A 20,534-nucleotide genomic window follows, 5' to 3' on the forward strand; every position below is an offset into this window, starting at 1 on the left:
TTTCCGAGATAATATTCTCGACTTCCACACATTCTTCAGGGTCCCCAGAATTTTTTTTTTTTTTTTTTTTGCTTTGTCGCTGTCTCCCGCGTTTGCGAGGTAGCGCAAGGAAACAGACGAAAGAAATGGCCCAACCCCCCCCAATACACATGTATATACATACGTTCAAACACGCAAATATACATACCTACACAGCTTTCCATGGTTTACCACAGACGCTTCACATGCCTTGATTCAATCCACTGACAGCACGTCAACCCTGGTATACCACATCGCTCCAATTCACTCTATTCCTTGCCCTCCTTTCTCCCTCCTGCATGTTCAGGCTCCGATCACACAAAATCTTTTTCACTCCATCTTTCCACCTCCAATTTGGTCTCTCTCTTCTCCTCGTTCCCTCCACCTCCGACACATATATCCTCTTGGTCAATCTTTCCTCACTCATTCTCTCCATGTGCCCAAACCACTTCAAAACACCCTCTTCTGCTCTCTCAACCACGCTCTTTTTATTTCCACACATCTCTCTTACCCTTACGTTACTCACTCGATCAAACCACCTCACACCACACATTGTCCTCAAACATCTCGTTTCCAGCACATCCATCCTCCTGCGCACAACTCTATCCATAGCCCATGCCTCGCAACCATACAACATTGTTGGAACCACTATTCCTTCAAACATACCCATTTTTGCTTTCCGAGATAATGTTCTCGACTTCCACACATTCTTCAAGGCCCCCAGAATTTTCGCCCCCTCACCCATCCTATGATCCACTTCCGCTTCCATGGTTCCATGCGCTGCCAGATCCACTCCCAGATATCTAAAACACTTCACTTCCTCCAGTTTTTCTCCATTCAAACTCACCTCCCAATTGACTTGACCCTCAACCCTACTGTACCTAATAACCTTGCTCTTATTCACATTTACTCTTAACTTTCTTCTTCCACACACTTTACCAAACTCAGTCACCAGCTTCTGCAGTTTCTCACATGAATCAGCCACCAGCGCTGTATCATCAGCGAACAACAACTGACTCACTTCCCAAGCTCTCTCATCCCCAACAGACTTCATACTTGCCCCTCTTTCAAAAACTCTTGCATTTACCTCCCTAACAACCCCATCCATAAACAAATTAAACAACCATGGGGACATCACACACCCCTGCCGCAAACCTACATTCACTGAGAACCAATCACTTTCCTCTCTTCCTACACGTACACATGCCTTACATCCTCGATAAAAACTTTTCACTGCTTCTAACAACTTTCCTCCCACACCATATATTCTTAATACCTTCCACAGAGCATCTCTATGAACTCTATCATATGCCTTCTCCAGATCCATAAATGCTACATACAAATCCATTTGCTTTTCTAAGTATTTCTCACATACATTCTTCAAAGAAAACACCTGTTCCACACATCCTCTACCACTTCTGAAACCACACTGCTCTTCCCCAATCTGATGCTCTGTACATGCCTTCACCCTCTCAATCAATACCCTCCCATATAATTTACCAGGAATACTCAACAAACTTATACCTCTGTAATTTGAGCACTCACTCTTATCCTCTTTGCCTTTGTACAATGGCACTATGCACGCATTCCGCCAATCCTCAGGCACCTCACCATGAGTCATACATACATTAAATAACCTTACCAACCAGTCAACAATACAGTCACCCCCTTTTTTAATAAATTCCACTGCAATACCATCCAAACCTGCTGCCTTGCCGGCTTTCATCTTCCGCAAAGCTTTCACTACCTCTTCTCTGTTTACCAAATCATTTTCCCTAACCCTCTCACTTTGCACACCACCTCGACCAAAACACCCTATATCTGCCACTCTATCATCAAACACATTCAACAAACCTTCAAAATACTCACTCCATCTCCTTCTCACATCACCATATATATATATATATATATATATATATATATATATATATATATATATATATATATATATATATATATATGTGTGTGTAAGTAGGAGAGATGGCCAAAGAGCGTTATTGCATTACGTGTTAATTGACAGGCGAGCGAAAGAGAGACTTTTGGATGTTAATGTGCTAAGAGGTGCAACTGGAGGGATGTCTGATCATTATCTTGTGGAGGCTAAGGTGAAGATTTGTATGGGTTTTCAGAAAAGAAGAGTAAATGTTGGGGTGAAGAGGGTGGTGAGAATAAGTGAGCTTGGGAAGGAGACTTGTGTGAGGTAGTACCAGGAGACACTGAGTACAGAATGGAAAAAGGTGAGAACAATCGAAGTAAGGGGAGTGGGGGAGGAATGGGATGTATTTAGGGAATCAGTGATGGATTGCGCAAAAGATGCTTGTGGCATGAGAAGAGTGGGACGTGGGTTGATCAGAAAGGGTAGTGAGTGGTGGGATGAAGAAGTAAGATTATTAGTGAAAGAGAAGAGAGAGGCATTTGGTCGATTTTTGCAGGGAAAAAATGCAATTGAGTGGGAGATGTATAAAAGAAAGAGACAGGAGGTCAAGAGAAAGGTGCAAGAGGTGAAAAAGAGGGCAAATGAGAGTTGGGGTGAGAGAGTATCATTAAATTTTAGGGAGAATAAAAAGATGTTCTATAAGGAGGTAAATAAAGTGCGTAAGACAAGGGAGCAAATGGGAACTTCAGTGAAGCGCGCAAATGGGGAGGTGATAACAAGTAGTGGTGATGTGAGAAGGAGATGGAGTGAGTATTTTGAAGGTTTGTTGAATGTGTTTGATGATAGAGTGGCAGATATAGGGTGTTTTGGTCGAGGTGGTGTGCAAAGTGAGAGGGTTAGGGAAAATGATTTGGTAAACAGAGAAGAGGTAGTAAAGGCTTTGCGGAAGATGAAAGCCGGCAAGGCAGCAGGTTTCGATGGCATTGCAGTGGAATTTATTAAAAAAGGGGTTGACTGTATTATTGACTGGTTGGTAAGGTTATTTAATGTATGTATAACTCATGGTGAGGTGCCTGAGGATTGGCGGAATGCGTGCATAGTGCCACTGTACAAAGGCAAAGGGGATAAGGGTGAGTGCTCAAATTACAGAGGTATAAGTTTGTTGAGTATTCCTGGTAAATTATATGGGAGGGTATTGATTGAGAGGGTGAAGGCATGTACAGAGCATCAGATTGGGGAAGAGCAGTGTGGTTTCAGAAGTGGTAGAGGATGTGTGGATCAGGTGTTTGCTTTGAAGAATGTATGTGAGAAATACTTAGAAAAGCAAATGGATTTGTATGTAGCATTTATGGATCTGGAGAAGGCATATGATAGAGTTCATAGAGATGCTCTGTGGAAGGTATTAAGAATATATGGTGTGGGAGGCAAGTTGTCAGAAGCAGTGAAAAGTGTTTATCGAGGATGTAAGGCATGTGTACGTGTAGGAAGAGAGGAAAGTGATTGGTTCTCAGTGAATGTAGGTTTGCGGCAGGGGTGTGTGATGTCTCCATGGTTGTTTAATTTGTTTATGGATGGGGTTGTTAGGGAGGTAAATGCAAGAGTTTTGGAAAGAGGGGCAAGTATGAAGTCTGTTGGGGATGAGAGAGCTTGGGAAGTGAGTCAGTTGTTGTTCGCTGATGATACAGCGCTGGTGGCTGATTCATGTGAGAAACTGCAGAAGCTGGTGACTGAGTTTGGTAAAGTGTGTGGAAGAAGAAAGTTAAGAGTAAATGTGAATAAGAGCAAGGTTATTAGGTATAGTAGGGTTGAGGGTCAAGTCAATTGGGAGGTGAGTTTGAATGGAGAAAAACTGGAGGAAGTGAGGTGTTTTAGATATCTGGGAGTGGATCTGGCAGCGGATGGAACCATGGAAGCGGAAGTGGATCATAGGGTGGGGGAGGGGGCGAAAATTCTGTGGGCCTTGAAGAATGTGTGGAAGTCGAGAACATTATCTCGGAAAGCAAAAATGGGTATGTTTGAAGGAATAGTGGTTCCAACAATGTTGTATGGTTGCGAGGCGTGGGCTATGGATAGAGTTGTGCGCAGGAGGATGGATGTGCTGGAAATTGGATCGATGTGGTATACCGGGATTGACGTGCTGTCAGTGGATTGAATCAGGGCATGTGAAGCGTCTGGGGAAAACCATGGAAAGCTGTGTAGGTATGTATATTTGCGTGTGTGGACGCATGTATATACATGTGTATGGGGGCGGGTTGGGCCATTTCTTTCGTCTGTTTCCTTGCGCTACCTCGCAAACGTGGGAGACAGCGGCAAAAAAAAAAAAAAAAAAATATATATTCCTATGAGTCCACACGGAAAATGAAACACGATAAGTTCCCATGTGCGCTTTCGTGTAATAATCACATCATCAGGGGAGACACAAGAGAGGAATAAAAGTCAGTTGATATACATCGAAGAGATGAAGCTAGGACTCCATTTGGTAAACATGTGATTGTCCAAAACATACAACGAGCGTTCATAAACGTATCATTTTACAAATTTTATCAACAATAAAGTTATCTAATTTGTATAGACCATCACAAATATTAAGATTATAATTCTTGGTGTATTTAATAATAGAAGATTCAATGATATTTCTCTTGGTAATAGAGTTAGAGTTAATAACTGAGATAGCATTACTCCAGTCAATACAATGATCATAGTTTTTAACATGATTAAACAAGGCATTTGATTCTTGTCCCGTTCTTATACTATATTTATCTTGCTTAAGTCTAACAGAAAGATCCTTACCAGTCTGACCAACATAAAATATATCACAATTTCCACACTTTACTTCCCATGTTGCTTAAATCCTTTAATGTAAATGTTGCCTTTAGCAACAATAATACTATAAAGAATATCTTAATCAGGAATTCACCAGAAAATTCTCTTGGATGCATCTATAAAGTGCCTTGTGGAAATTGTGATAAATTTTACTCCAGTTTGAACCTTTGAGAAGGGTGAGTACTCCCCGCTTAGGTTTTTCTTGTTTCTTCTTTTAAAAATTGAAATACAAGTGATATATGTCAGAGTACTTCTAAAAAGACTCATTTCAAATTTCTGTGGGGTGTAAACTGTAAAAGAACCCAATATTTGCTAAGAATCTAAATATTTTTGAAAACTACAATATGCCTTACTATCTTAAATAAATGCTTAGCAGGAATGTACTCGGTATTGCAAGGAAAGGAGTCAGAAAATGTTTCTTTTTTGGCATTTTCTCTTCAAATTGGTTGAACATACTGGTTTAAGAGTGCTGTGAATTCTATCACTGTATTTCAATAAAATTAGCACACATTTCTGGACTCTGCTGTTTGCCAAACCTCCAAAATCCCTTGAAATGTTCATTCTCTATACTCCACAAACATTTGAGTCTGGCAACTGCTCAGTCCCAACCATTCCAAACTAAAGACAATTCACCGCTTTAGTTTGACAACCGACCAATAAAAATGAAAAATACAAGTTCAAAATGACATTAACAATATTCATCTAACCTTCACAATGCCAGTTACAGTGACCATATCTCCTGGGACACAAGAGTCTACAAGATCTTCTCTCACTTCACATTCAACTGTCCGTGGGACACGACCTCCTTCTCTCTGTATGGAAGATATAATCAGTATTGGTACCTTGAATCTTAAATGGGTATCTTAATCCTTCAACTATAAAGACTGCTACCATTCCAATTCTAACCCATTTCAATTTATGTAGGAAAGAGAGACTATATTAAATTGCCTATGGAATTTTGAAATTTGAAAAACTTTTCCTTCCTGCAGGGCAGTCTCATGAACATAGGTAACAAGAGCACATATTTCTGTACTGTATTATAGCTAATCATGCAAGGACTCACTAAGCACACTTTTGTCACTAAAATAGGCAGTCTTTCTCATACCACAACTACACCAAGCACCATTAGATTCATACCTTAGCTAAACAGTAGATAACTGGGAAGGATCTTGCATGTCCTCATCCAAAGACTCATTCTCACTATGTAGCTCAGAACCAACTGGTTTAGAGGTAGATTTTTTACTTCATATATTTGAAGGAATAGTGGTTCCATCAATGTTATATGGTTGCGAGGCGTGGGCTATAGATAGAGTTGTGCGGAGGAGGGTGGATGTGCTGGAAATGAGATGTTTGAGGACAATATGTGGTGTGAGGTGGTTTGATCGAGTAAGTAATAATAGGGTAAGAGAGATGTGTGATAATAAAAAGAGCGTGGTTGAGAGAGCAGAAGAGGGTGTTTTGAAATGGTTTGGTCACATGGAGAGAATGAGTGAGGAAAGATTGACCAAGAGGATATATGTGTCAGAGGTGGAGGGAATGAGGAGAAGGGGGAGACCAAATTGGAGATGGAAAGATGAAGTGAAAAAGATTTTGAGTGATCGGGGCCTGAACATGCAGGAGGGTGAAAGGAATGCAAGGAATAGAGTGAATAGGAACAATGTGGTATACCGGGGTCGACGTGCTGTCAATGGATTAAACCAGGGCATGTGAAGCGTCTGGGGTAAACCATGGAAAGTTCTGTGGGGCCTGGATGTGGAAAGGGAGCTGTGGTTTCAGCGCATTATTACATGACAGCTAGAGACTGTGAACGAATATGGCCTATGTTGTCTTTTCCTAGCGCTACCTCACACATATGAGGGGGGAGGGGGTTGTTATTTCATATGTGGCGGGGTGGCAATGGGAATGAATAAAGGCAGACAGTATGAATTAGGTACATGTGTATATATGTATATGTTGAGATGTATAGGTATGTATATTTTGCATGTGTGGATGTGTATATATATATACATGTGTATGTGGGTGGGTTGGGCTATTCTTTCGTCTGTTTCCTTGCACTACCTCGCTAACGCGGGAGACAGCGACAAAGCAAAATAAAATAAACAAAATAATAAATAATATTTTTGGATCCCTGGGAACAAGGGAAAAGAATACTTCCATGTATTCCCTGCATCTCGTAGAAGGTGACTAAAGGGGGTGGGGGTTGGGTGGCTGGAAACCCTCCCTTTCTTGTATTTCAATATCAAAAAACGGAAACAGCAGAAGGAGGCAAGTGGGGAGTGCTTATCCTCCTCAAAGGCTCAATTAGGGTGTCTAAAAGTGTGTGGATGTAACCAAGATGAGAAGAAAGGAGAGGTAGGTAGTACATTTGAGGAAAGAAACCTGGATATTCCGGCTCTGAGTAAAACATAGCTCAAGGGTAAAGAGAAAGAAGGTTTGGAAAAGTCAGGGGTTGGTGAGAAGACAAGAGCAAATGAAGGAGAAGCACTACTCCTGAGGCAGGAGTTATGGGAGTGTGTGATAGAGTGTACGAAAGTAAATTCTAGATTGATGTGGGTAAAAGTGAAAGTGGGTGGAGAGAGATAAGTGATTATTGGTGCTTATGCACCTGGTCATGAGAAGAAAGATCATGAGAGGCAAATGTTTTGGGAGCACCTGAGTGAGTGTGTCAGCAGCTTTGGTGCACAAGACTAGGTATTAGTGATGGGCGATTTAAATGCATAGGTGAGTAATGTGGTAGTTGTGGGTATAAGTGATGTACATGGGGTACTCAGTGTTGTGAATGGAAATGAAGAGCTTGTGGATTTGCGTGCTGAAAAAAGACTGGTGAGTGGAAATACCTGACTCAAAAAGAGAGAGATTCATAAGTATATATATGTGAGTAGGAGATGGTCAATGGACAGTAGTAGATTACGTGTGAATCAATAGGCATGCAAAAGAAAGACTTTTGGATGTTAATGTGCTAAGAGGGGCAGCTGGTGGGATATCTCTATCTTGTGGAGGTGAAGATTTGAAGAGGTTTTCAAAAAAGAGAAAATGCTGGGGAGAAGAGAGTGGTGAGAGTAAGTGAGCTTAAAAAGGACACTTGTATGAGGAAGTACCAGGAGAGATTGAGTGTAGAATGGCAAAAGGTGAGGGCAAATGACATGAGGGGAGTGGGAGAGGAATGGGACGCATTTAGGGAAGCAGTGATGGCATGTGTAAATGATGAATGTTGCTTGAGAAAGGTGGGAGATGGGCAGATAAGAAAGGGTTGTGAGTGGTGGAGTGAAGTAAAGTTGTTGGTGAAAGAGAAAAGAGAAGCGTCTGGACAATATTTACATGGAAGGAGTGCAAATGACTGGGAGATGTATAAAAGAAAGCAGCAGGAGATCAAGAGGAAGGTGCAAAGGTTGAAAAAGAGGGCAAATGAGAGTTGGGGTGAGAGAATACCATTAAAGTTTAGGGAAAATAAAAAGATGCTTTGGAACAGGGTAAATATTGTGTGTAAGACAAGAGAACAAATGGGAACATCGATGAAGGGGGCAAGGTGTAAGTGATAACAGGTAGTGATGAAATGAGAAGGAGATACAGTGAGTATTATGAAGGTGTGTTGAATATGTTTGATGACACAGTGGCAGATGTAGGGTGTTTTGGTTGAGGTGGAGTGCAATGTGAGAGGGTCAGGGAGAATGGTTTGGTTAAGAGAGAAGAGGTGGTGAAAGCCTTGCAGAAGATGAAATCCAGCAAGGCAGCAGGGTTAGACAGTACTGCAGTTGAACATATTAAGAAAGGGGGTGACTGTGTTGTTGATTGGTTGGCAAGGATATTCAATGTATGTATGGACCATAGTGAAGTGCTTGAGGATTGGCAGAATGTGTATAGTGCCATTATACCAAGGCAAAGGGGATAAAGGTGAGTGTTCAAACTACAAAGTTTGTTGAGTATTACTGGAAAGTTGTATGGGAGGGAATTGATTGATAGGGTGTTGGCATGTACAGAGCATCAGACTGGGGAAGAGCAGTGTGGTTTCAGAAGTGGTAGAGGATGTTTGGATCAAGTGTTTTCTTTGAAGAATGTGTGTCAGAAATATCTAGAAAAAACAGATGGATTTGTATGTAGCATTTATGGTTTTCGAGAAGGCATATGATAGGGTTGATAAAGATGCTTTGTGGAAGGTCTTAAGAGTATATGGTGAGGGAAGTAGGCTGCCAGAAGCAGCGAAAAGTTTTTATCAAGGATTTCAGGCATGTATGTGAGCAGGAAGAGAGGAGAGTGATTCATTCCCATTGAAGGTCAGTCAGCAGCAGGGGTGTGATGTCCCCATGGTTGTTTAATTTGTTTATGGATGGGTTGGCTAGGGAGGTAAATGCAAGAGTTCTGGAGAGAGGGGCAAGTATGCAGTCTGTTGGGGATGAGAGGGCTTGGGAAGTCAGTCAGTTGTTGTTTGCCAATGATACAGCACTGGCAGCTGATTAGAGTGATAAACTGCAGAGGTTGGTGACTTGAGCTTGGAAAAGTATGTAAAAGGAGAAAGTTAGGAGTAACTGTGAATAAGAAAAAGGTTATTAGATTCATCAGGGTTGAGAGACAAGTTAGTTGGGATGCAAGTCTGAATGGAGAAAAATTGGAGGAAGTGAAGTGTTTTAGATATCTGAGAGTGGACTTGGAAGTAAATGGAACCATGGAAGCAGAAGTGAGTCACAAGGTGGGGGAAGGGGTGAAGGTTCTGAGAGCAATGAAGAATGTGTGGAAAGAGAGAACATTATCTTGGATTGCAAAAATGGGTATGCTTCAAGGAATAGTAGTTCCAACAATATTACATGGTTGTGAGGCATGGGCTACAGAGAGGGTTGTACAGAGGAGGGTGGAGGTGTTGGAGATAAAAAGTTTGAGGACAATATGTGGTCTGGGGTGGTTTGATTAAGTAATGAAAGGGTTAGAGAGATGTGTAGTAATAAAAAGAGTGTAGTTGAAAGAGTAGAAGAGGGTGTGTTGAAAAGGTTTGGACATATGGAAAGAATGAGTGAGGATGAGAAGGCCATAGGTATACCTATTTCTCTTTCTGTGAGTCCATTTATTTTTGATCCTACCCTTTCCACTACTTACTTCACTGACATGGCCTAACCCATTAACCTTGACTCTTCAGATATGTTCCTATGTAAACATTCTTTATCATGGCTTAGGAGACCTTATCACAAGGTACAAACTGTTCAACTTTCTCTCTCTCTAAGGATGTAAACTAATTCCTAAACAGCTGAGACCAGTTAGCTTAACTTCACATGTAATAAATGTCTGATAAAGTGATTAAGGACATATATTAAACCATCTAATCAAGATTATCTACATGTATATAAGCCAACACAGAGTTATTCCAGGAAAAAGTTCACTAACTTAATTGTTAATTTATCAACATGACATACAAAAGCTTGATTTGAGGTTAAAGAATGGATATGTTTTTCTTGACTTAGCAACAGTATTTGACAAAGAGAGCAACAGGATTTTGCTAGAGAAATTAGCTAAACAAAACATTAAGGACAAGTTAGAACAATGGATTAAAGAGCATTTAACAAACAAAAAAATTTAAATGGTAGCAAACAAAACCACATTTGAGGAGGAATGCTCTATCAGGGATACCACAAGAAAATATTAGTCTCAATACTTTATAAATTATACTATCCAACAGGAAAAGTGCTAGAAAGTGGGACAAATATGAAATATTTGGATGTCATCATGAGAAATTTGATTTCATAGGGCATTTTAAGAAGATACTGATATCGAGTGATTCTGAGAGCTTTCTCAACAGAAGGTAGAATCCTATTGATGACAGTAATTAATGTTTTTAACATTTGCCATTTCCCGCGCTAGCGAGGTAGCACAAGGAAACAGACGAAAGAATGGCCCAACCCACCCACGTACACATGTATATATACATACATACATGTCCACACACACACACACACACACACACATAAACATAACTATACATTTCAATGTATACATATATAAACATACACAGACATACACATATACATAATTCATATTTGCTGCCTCTATTCATTCCCGTTGCCACCCCACCACACATGAAATGACAACCCCCCTCTCCCTGCATATGCGCAAGGTAGCGCTAGGAAAAGACAAAAAAGGCCACATTCGTTCACACTCAGCCTCTAGCTGTCATGTATAATGCAACAAAACCACAGCTCCCTTTCCACATCCAGACCCCACAAAACTTTCCATGGTTTACCCCAGACACTTCACATGCCCTGGTTCAATCCACTGACAGCATGTCAACCCCAGTATACCACATCTTCCAATTCATTCTATTCCTTGCATGCCTTTCACCCTCCTGCATGTTCAGGTCCCAATCACTCAAAATCTTTTTCACTCCATCCTTCCACCTCCAATTTGGTCTCCCACTTCTCCTCGTTCCCTCCACCTCTGACACATATATCCTCTCTGTCAATCTTTCCTCACTCATTCTCTCAATGTGACCAAACCATTTCAAAACACCCACACTCTTTTCATTACCACACATCTCTCTTACCCTTTCATTTCTTACTCGATCAAACCATCTCACACCACATATTGTCCTCAAACATCTCATTTCCAACACATCCACCCTCCTCCGCACAACTCCATCTACAGCCCACGCCTCACAACCATATAACATTGTTGGAACCACCGTACCTTCAAACATACCCATCTTTGCTTTGCAAGATAATGTTCTCGCGTTCCACAGATTTTTCAATGCTCCCAGAACTTTTGCCCCCTCCCCCACCCTGTGACGCACTTCTGCCTCCATGGTTCCATCCGCTGCCAAATCCACTCTCAGATATCTAAAACACTTCACTTCCTCCAATTTTTCTCCATTCAAACTTACCTCCCAATTGACTTGTCCCTCAACCCTACTGTACCTAATAACCTTGCTCTTATTCACATTTACTCTCAGCTTTCTTCTTTCACACACTTTACCAAACTCAGTCACCACCTTCTGCAGTTTCTCACCCGAATCAGCCACCAGCACTGTATCATCAGCAAACAACAACTCACTCACTTCCCAAGCCCTCTCATCCACAACAGACTGCATAGTTGCCCCTCTCTTCAAAACTCTTGCATTCACCTCCCTAACAATCCCATCCATAAACAAATTAAACAACCATGGAGACATCACGCACCCCTTCCACAAACCAACCTTCACTGAGAACCAATCACTTTCCTCTCTTCCTACTCGTACATATGCCTTACATCCTCAATAAAAACTTTTCACTGCTTCTAGCAACTTGCCTCCCACACCACATATTCTTAGTACCTTCCACAGAGCATCTCTATCAACTCTATCATAAGCCTTCTCCAGGTCCATAAATGCTACATACAGATCCATTTACTTTTCTAAGTATTTCTAACATGCATCCTTCAAAGCAAACACCTGATCCACACATCCTCTACCACTTATGAAACCACACAGCTCTTCCCCAATCTGATGCTCTGTGCATACTTTCACCCTCTCATATAATTTCCCAGGAATATTCAACAGACTTATACCTCTGTAATTTGATCATTCACCTTTATCTCCTTTGCCTTTGTACAATGGCACTATGCATGCATTCTGCCAATGTATATATAAGAAGTAAAATTGAACACTGCTGTATTGTGTGGTCACCAGTGAAATGATTGGAAATATTAGAGTGAATTCTGAAGCTTCATGAGCAGAATCACGGGGATGGAACGTATGAACTATGATGAAGGGCTGAAAGAGATCCTGTTATATAACCTATCAAATAGAGATAGTATATGATCTATGCCTCACAACAAATTGAAGGTATCAACGAAAATGTGTTAAAGCTAAAAACCTATTGACAGGGAAGATAAATTAAGTCTTCAAGAATACCATGGAACACACTGAAAATTAATCAGATAAAAATACATGACATCCTACCCACAAAGCTGACTATTATTTGGTATCCAGTCAAGAGAAATAAGAAACATACATGGTACAGTTACAGACACATTTAAAAGAAAACTTGGTGTGTGGCTGAAATTGGTCCCAGATATGTAATGCAGATGGCAGCTAAGAAGAACAGTTTTATTCAAGCAAGACAGGCGGTAAGCACTTCCTGTTAGCCCTGCCATTTTGGCAAAATCTTGTTGCAGGTTCTTGCAGGCTGGTAGGGACTCTCTCTCAGCATATTCCCTGACACTGATGTCCTTTTGGAGTTTTATAACTGAAGAGGATGTGGGCTTACGTTTCAGCCTGCACTATGAGGTTCTCGGGTAAGATTTGATTATGAGTTGTATGCCTTCACTTTTTGTGTGAGGATTGTAGACAGTGGCAATGTTCCACATTAAGATTGTTTGTAATTAGTTATAATATGGTTTTGAATATACTTTAATAAGTTTACCACTTGTTTCCTTCATCCATTCAAATGTTATGAGTTTGCTGAGACACCTAGATTGGATAATCCATGGAAGTCTAGAACACCACTGACTCATAAACCTCACAGTGGTGGTGGTTCAAGTGCTTCTGATACTCTCCCAATGGAGTATGGTTCTGATGTCCATCTGATGAGGCATCAATCTGATGCTTCTTCTGGGAGGAGGCATCATTTGGATGCTTCTCCTAGGCGGGTGCCTTTCTGGTGTCCCCTCCTGAGCATCCTTTAGGTGTTCCCACCTGAGTATCCTTTGGGGGCTCCCTCTCGGTTGAATCCTTTGGGCACACACCTGATAGAATGCTCATCTAGTGCTTCTAGGATCCAAAAATCTTTTCTTTCTTTCATACTATTCCCCATTTCCCGCATTAGCGAGGTAGTGTTAAGAAAAGAGGACTGGGCCTTTGAGGGAATATCCTCACCTGACCCCCTTCTCTGTTCCTTCTTTTGGGAAAAAAAAATGTTTATATATATTCATCATACTTGATTGCCGTTTCCTGTGTCAGCAAGGTAGCACCAAGAAACATGAAGAATGGCCTATCCACTCACATACACATATATAGACATAAATGCCCATACACATACAAATATATATATATCAACATACACACACATATACATATACATATAAACACTTGTACATATTCACACTTGCTTGTGCTTGTCCACTCCTGGCACCACCCCACCCCACAGGAAACAGCGTTGCTAGCCCCTGCTTCAGCGAGATAGCGCCAGGAAAACAGACAAAAAAGGCCACATTCGTTCACGCTCAGTCTCTAGCTGTCATGTGTAATGCATGAAAACCGCAGCTCCCTATCCACATCCAGGCCCCACAGACCTTTCCATGGTTTTCCCCAGACGTTTCACATGCCCTGGTTCAGTCCACTGGCAGCACATCGACCCCAGTATATCACATCGTTCCAATTCATTCTTATTCCTTACATGCCTCTCACCCTCCTGTATGTCCAGGGCCTGATCGCTCAAAATCTTTTTCACTCCATCTTTCCACCTCCAATTTGGCCTTCTGCCTCCCTTTGTTCCTTTTGCCTCTGACATATATATCCCCTTTATCAATCTTTCCTCACTCATTCTCTTCATATGTCCAAACCATTTCAACGCATCCACCCTCCTCCATAAAACCCTATCTATAGCCCAGGCCTCGCAATCATATAATATTGTTGGAACTACTATTCCCTCAAACATACCCATTTTTGCTCTCTGAGATAATGTTCTCTCCTTCCACACATTCCTCATCACTCCTAGAACCTTTGCTCCCTCCCCCACCCAGTGACTCACTTCTGCTTCCATGGTTCCATTTGCTGCTAAGTCCACTCCCAGATATCTAAAAAAAAACACTTCACTTCCTCCAGTTTTTCTCTTTTCAAACTTGCATCCCAATTAACTTGTCCCTCAACCCCAGCGAACCTAATAATCTTGCTTTTATTCACATTTACTCACAACTCTCTCCTTTCATACACTTTTCCAATCTCAGTCACCAACTTCTGCAGTTTCTCACTCAAATCAGCTACCAGAGATGTATCATTGGTGGACAACAAATGACTCACTTCCCAGGCCCTCTCATCCCCAACAGACTGCATACTCACCCCTCTCTCTAAAACTCTTGCATTTATCTCCCTAAACAACCCATCCATACACAAATTAAACAACCACAGGAGCATCACAAATCCCTTCCGCAGACTGACCTTCACTGGGAACCAATCACACTCCTCTCTTCCTACTTGTACACATGCCTTACATCCTTCATAAAAACTTTTTACTGCTTCTAGCAACTTACCTCCCACACCATATACTCTTAAGACCTTCCACAAAGCATCTCTATCAACCCTATCATATGCCTTCTCCAGATTCATAAATGGTGCATACAAATCCATGTTTTTCTAAGTATTTATCACACACATTCTTCAAAACAAACACCTGATCCACACATCCTCTACCACCTCTGAAATCACACTACTCTTCCCCAATCTGATGTTCTGCCCATGCCTTCACCCTCTCAATCAATACCCTCCCATACAATTTCCCAGGAATACTCAATACACTTATGCCTTTGTAGTTTGAACACTCACTTTCATCCCCTTTGCCTTTGTACAATGGCTCTATGCATGCATTCTGCCAATCCTCAGGCACTTCACCATTATCCATACATACACTGAATATTTTTACCAACCAATCAATGACACAATCACCTCCTTTCTAAAATTCTACTGCAATACCATCCACACACAATGACCAGCCTGTAAGGAGGAATGGGCAGCTGAGAAGACAGTAGAACGACTGCTGCAACCAGGATTTTAACCTATGAAAGCATGATCCCAGGTGGCCCATGCTCACATAATGTTCAACAATGCTAACCGTTACACTAAGGAGGTCTGTGTGTGTGTGTGTGTATCTTTACCTATTTGTCCTGTATGGGGAGGGACTTTTACACTCATGGGACCCCACCTCAAACATTCTCTACCATCAAACAACTTCTGAAATTCATGTATGCTGTCTGCACTGTCCCTGTCCTCAGTCAATCTAATCCATTCATCCACCATTGCCTCACTATACGAATACTTCTTTACATCTATGTGAACACATTTCAAGCTTAATTTCATGTAATGTCCTCTGGTTGCTCTATCTCTACATCTCTTAATAAACTCTTTAGTCCACATCGTTGATCTATTTTAAAAACTTAAAGGTTGTTACGTGTCACCCATCACTCTTTTCTCTTCCGAAACTGGCAAATTTAGCCTTTAGCCTTTCTCTGTAACTTGGCTCTCTTAATTCTGGTACCATTTTTGTTGTGTGTGTGTGTGTGTGTGTGTGTGTGTGTGTGTGTGTGTGTGTGTGTGTGTGTGCGTGTGTGTGTGTGTGTGTGTGTGTGTGTGTGTGTACAAGTCATGTGGTTCTGGGAACTATCATGACATGAGTAAGATAACTTATCCTACTTATATGAGGAAGGTCAGAGACTCCTGGGTAAGCTAACAGGGAACAATTTATCCAGATGTGGAGAAATGCTCTCAGTATTTCTGCCTACGGGATGAAGCCTACCATGAAAAAATAGATAAAAAAAAAGATGGATAGATAACACACTACATTACTAAAATTAGGTCTTGAAGGTAAAATGCCAAGTACAATCAAGTGGCATGATTTCAACTCAGCACCAGGTAGCACCCAATTAATTCAGCTGACATCTAATTTCATACCTGATCATCACTAATAATCTCTTGTATCCTGAAGCTCTGCCAATCCACCGTGTGTGTTAGCTTGTGTGAGCGGTCTGGAACAAATGACCGTGATCTGCAGTTCTGAATGCAGCAAGACATTGGCATCGTGTAACGACCTTCAGTTTGGTTCAGCCCCTGAACACTGCCACACCCTATACATGTAAATGCCAATCTTGTACATAAGGGCTTGATGCTGCTTACACGTACAACTGTTCCTTTGACACTCAAAAGTTTGCCTGAAATGAAATGATAATTCAGAGTGATGTAAAACAATGTACAAAATTTGATACTCTACTGTTTCATAAGAGAACAAGTTGCTATAAAGAGAACAGAGAAAGTGGAATAACCCTACTGTCAAATGCAATGCTCATGACTGTGACTACTATCTAAGGAAAGAGCATTTTAGCCAAAGATCACCAAGATTCTTTTTTCTTCTCTACCTTACTACTATTCCCACCCTAATGAGGTAGTGTCAGGAAAAAATGAACATTTGCACACATCCACTCTGTAGCTGTCATGTTTAATTTACTGAACCCAAATTTTACCATCCACAGGCTATTCAATGGTTTACCAAGGCCATTTTACATGCCCATGATAAGCCCACTGACTGCATATTATTCCCCATATAATAAATCCATCCAATTCATTCCATCCCAAGCATGCCTTTCACCATCCTAAATGCTCAGATCTTAATACCCCAAAGCCTCCTTCACTCCATCTTTCCATCTCTTTCTTGGTCTTTCCTTACCCCTTCCTTCCTCCTTTTCAAACATGCAAACTTCTAAATGCAAAGGGAACATTAAGGGATGTGTGAAAAAAAGGGTGGGAGGGCAAAAATGGGTATGTTCAAAGGCATCGCAGTCCCAAGAATGTGGAATAGATGCAAGGCATGGGTTATAGATGAGGATACAAGGAGGAGAGTGGATATGTTGGAAAAGAAATGTTTGAGGGCAATATGTGGTGTGGTGGTTTGATCAACTAAGTAATAATAGAATAAGAGAGAGATGCAGTAATAAAAAGTGGCTAAGAAAGGTGAAAAGGATATGCTAAAATAGTTTGAACATATGAAGAGAATAAGTGAGGAGAGGTTGACAAAAGGGATATAATATGTGTCACCAGCGGATGGGACAGAATGAAAGGAGAGACCAAATTAGAGACAGAGGGATGGAGTGAAAAGATTTTGAGTGACTGGGGCCTGAACATGCAGGAGGGTGAAGGGCATGCATCATGAGATAATGTAAATTGGAATGGTGTGGTGTTTTGTATCACTGGTATCCCCTCTTAAAGTGAATCTTTGTTTATATCCATATTGTTCATATTTTTCAGGCCCTCTCTTATCACATGACACCATTCATGATCCTTGAAATCACTCCATCTTTCCACCTCCAATTTGGTCTCCCACAGCTCCTCGTTCCCTCCACCTCTGACACATATATCCTCTTGGTCAATCTTTCCTCACTCATTCTCTCCATGTGACCAAACCATTTCAAAACACCCTCATCTGCTCTCTCAACCACACTCTTTTTATTACCACATATCTCCCTTACCCTTTCATTACTTACTCGAAACCACCTCACACCACATATTGTCCTCAAACATCTCATTTCCAGCACATCCACCCTCCTCCGCACAACTCGATCTACAGCCCATGCCTCGCAGCCATATAACATTGTTGAAATCACTATTCCTTCAAACATACCCATTTTTGCTTTCCAAGATAAAGTTCTCGACTTCCACACATTTTTCAATGCTCCCAGAACTTTCACCTCATCCCCCACCCTGTGATTCACTTCTGTTTCCATGGTTCCATCCGCTGCCAAATCCACTTCCAGATATCTAAAACACTTCACTTACTCCAGTTTTTCTCCATTCAAGCTTGTCTTGACTTGTCCCTCAACCCTACTGTACCTAATAACCATGCTCTTATTCACATTTACTCTCACCTTTCTTCTTTCATACACTTTACCAAATTTAGTCACCATCTGCAGTTTCTCACTCGAATCAGCCACCAGCGCTGTATCATCAGCAAACAACAACTCACTCACTTCCCAAGCTCTCTCATCCACAACACTGCATACTTGACCCTCTTTCCAAAACTCTTGCATTCAAATCCCTAACAACCCTATCCATAAACAAATCAAACAACCATGAAGACATCACACACCCCTGCCGCAAACCTACATTCACTGAGAACCAATCACTTTCCTCTCTTCCTACACGTACACATGCCTTACATCCTCGATAAAAACTTTTCACTGCTTCTAACAACTTGCCTCCCACACCATATATTCTTAATACCTTCAACAGAGCATCTCTATCAGCTCTACCGTATGCCCTCTCCAGATCCATAAAAGCTACATACAAATCCATTTGCTTTTCTAAGTATTTCTCACATACATTCTTCAAAGCAAACACCTGATCCACACATCCTCTACCACTTCTGAAACCACATTGCTCTTCCCCAATCTCATGCTCTGTACATGCCTTCACCCTCTCAATCAATACCCTCCCATATAATTTCCCAGGAATACTCAACAAACTTATACCTCTGTAATTTGAGCACTCACTTTTATCCCCTTTGCCCTTCTACAATGGCACTATGCAAGCATTCCGCCAATCCTCAGGCACCTCACCATGAGTCATACATACATTAAATAACCTTACCAACCAGTCAACAATACAGTCACCCCCTTTTTAATAAATTCCACTGCAATACCATCCAAACCCGCTTCCTTGCCAGCTTTCATCTTCTGCAAAGCTTTTGCTACTTCTTCTCTGTATACCAAATCATTCTCCCTAACCCTCTCGCTTGCACACCACCTCGACCAAAACACCCTATATCTGCCACTCTATCATCAAGCACATTCAACAAACCTTCAAAATACTCACTTTATCTTCTCACATCACCACTACTTGTTATCACCTCCCCATTTGCGCCCTTCACTGACGTTCCCATTTGTTCCCTTGTCTTAAATACTTTATTTACCTCCTTCCAAAACACCCTTTTATTCTCCCTAAAATTTAATGATACTCTCTCACCCCAACTCTCATTTGACCATGTTTTTCACCTCTTGCACCTTTTTCTTGACCTCCTGCCTCTTTCTTTTATACATCTCCCAGTCATTTGCATTATTTCTCTGCAAAAATCGTCCAAATGCCTCTCTCTTCTCTTTCACTAATAATCTTACTTCTTCATCCCACCACTCACTACCCTTTCTAATCTGCCCACCTCCCATTCTTCTCATGCCACACGCATCTTTTGCGCAAGCCATCACTGATTCCCTAAATACATCCCATTCCTCCCCCACTCCCCTTACCTCCTTTGTTCTCACCTTTTTCCATTCTGTGCTCAGTCTCTCCTGGTACTTCCTCACACAAGTCTCCTTCCCATGCTCACTTACTCTCACCACTCTCTTCACCCCAACATTCTCTCTTCTTTTCTGAAAACCTCTACAAATCTTCACCTTCGCCTCCACAAGATAATGATCAGACATCCCTTTCGTTGCACCTCTTAGCACATTAACATCCAAAAGTCTCTCTGTCTCTCTTTCGCACACCTATCAATTAACACGTAATGCAATGACGCTCTCTGTCCATCTCCCCTACTTACATATGTATTCCTAATCACCAGTCCTTTTTCAGCGAGGTCGCACAAGGAAACATACGAAAGAATGGCCCAACCCACCCACATACACATGTATATACATACACATCCACACATGCACATATACATACCTATACATCTCAACATATACATATATATACACACACAGACATATACATATATACACGTAAATAATTCACACTGCTCTTATTCATTCCCGTCGCCACCCCACCACACATGTAATGACAACCCCCTCCCCCTACATGTGAACGAGGTAGCGCTAGAAAAGACAACAAAGGCCACATTCGTTCACACTCAGTCTCTAGCTGTCATGTATAATACCTGAAACCACATCTCCCTTTCCACATCCAGGCCCCACACAACTTTCTATGGTTTACCCCAGATGCTTCACATGCCCTGGTTCAATCCATTGACAGCACATTGACCCCAGTATACCGCATCGTTCCAATTCACTCTATTCCTTGCACGCCTTTCACCCTCCTGCATGTTCAGGCCCCAATCACTCAAAATCTTTTTCACTCCATCTTTCCACCTCCAATTTGGTCTCCCACTTC

General features: G+C 41.4%; 1 protein-coding gene across 1 annotated transcript in view; it reads right to left on the reverse strand.

The window, feature by feature from the left end:
- Positions 1 to 20,534, reverse strand: part of LOC139767208 (DNA helicase MCM8-like) — a 214,242-nt gene that overhangs the window by 146,587 nt on the left and 47,121 nt on the right. The window contains exons 4-5 of the mRNA XM_071696326.1: positions 16,335 to 16,591; positions 5,425 to 5,529 (exon numbers count right to left, since the gene is read on the reverse strand). Of these exons, the coding sequence (XP_071552427.1) occupies positions 5,425 to 5,529; positions 16,335 to 16,591 (362 nt within the window). The remainder of the gene's footprint in view (positions 1 to 5,424; positions 5,530 to 16,334; positions 16,592 to 20,534) is intronic.

Source organism: Panulirus ornatus, chromosome 59, assembly GCF_036320965.1.
Source record: "Panulirus ornatus isolate Po-2019 chromosome 59, ASM3632096v1, whole genome shotgun sequence".
NCBI lineage: Eukaryota > Metazoa > Arthropoda > Malacostraca > Decapoda > Palinuridae > Panulirus > Panulirus ornatus.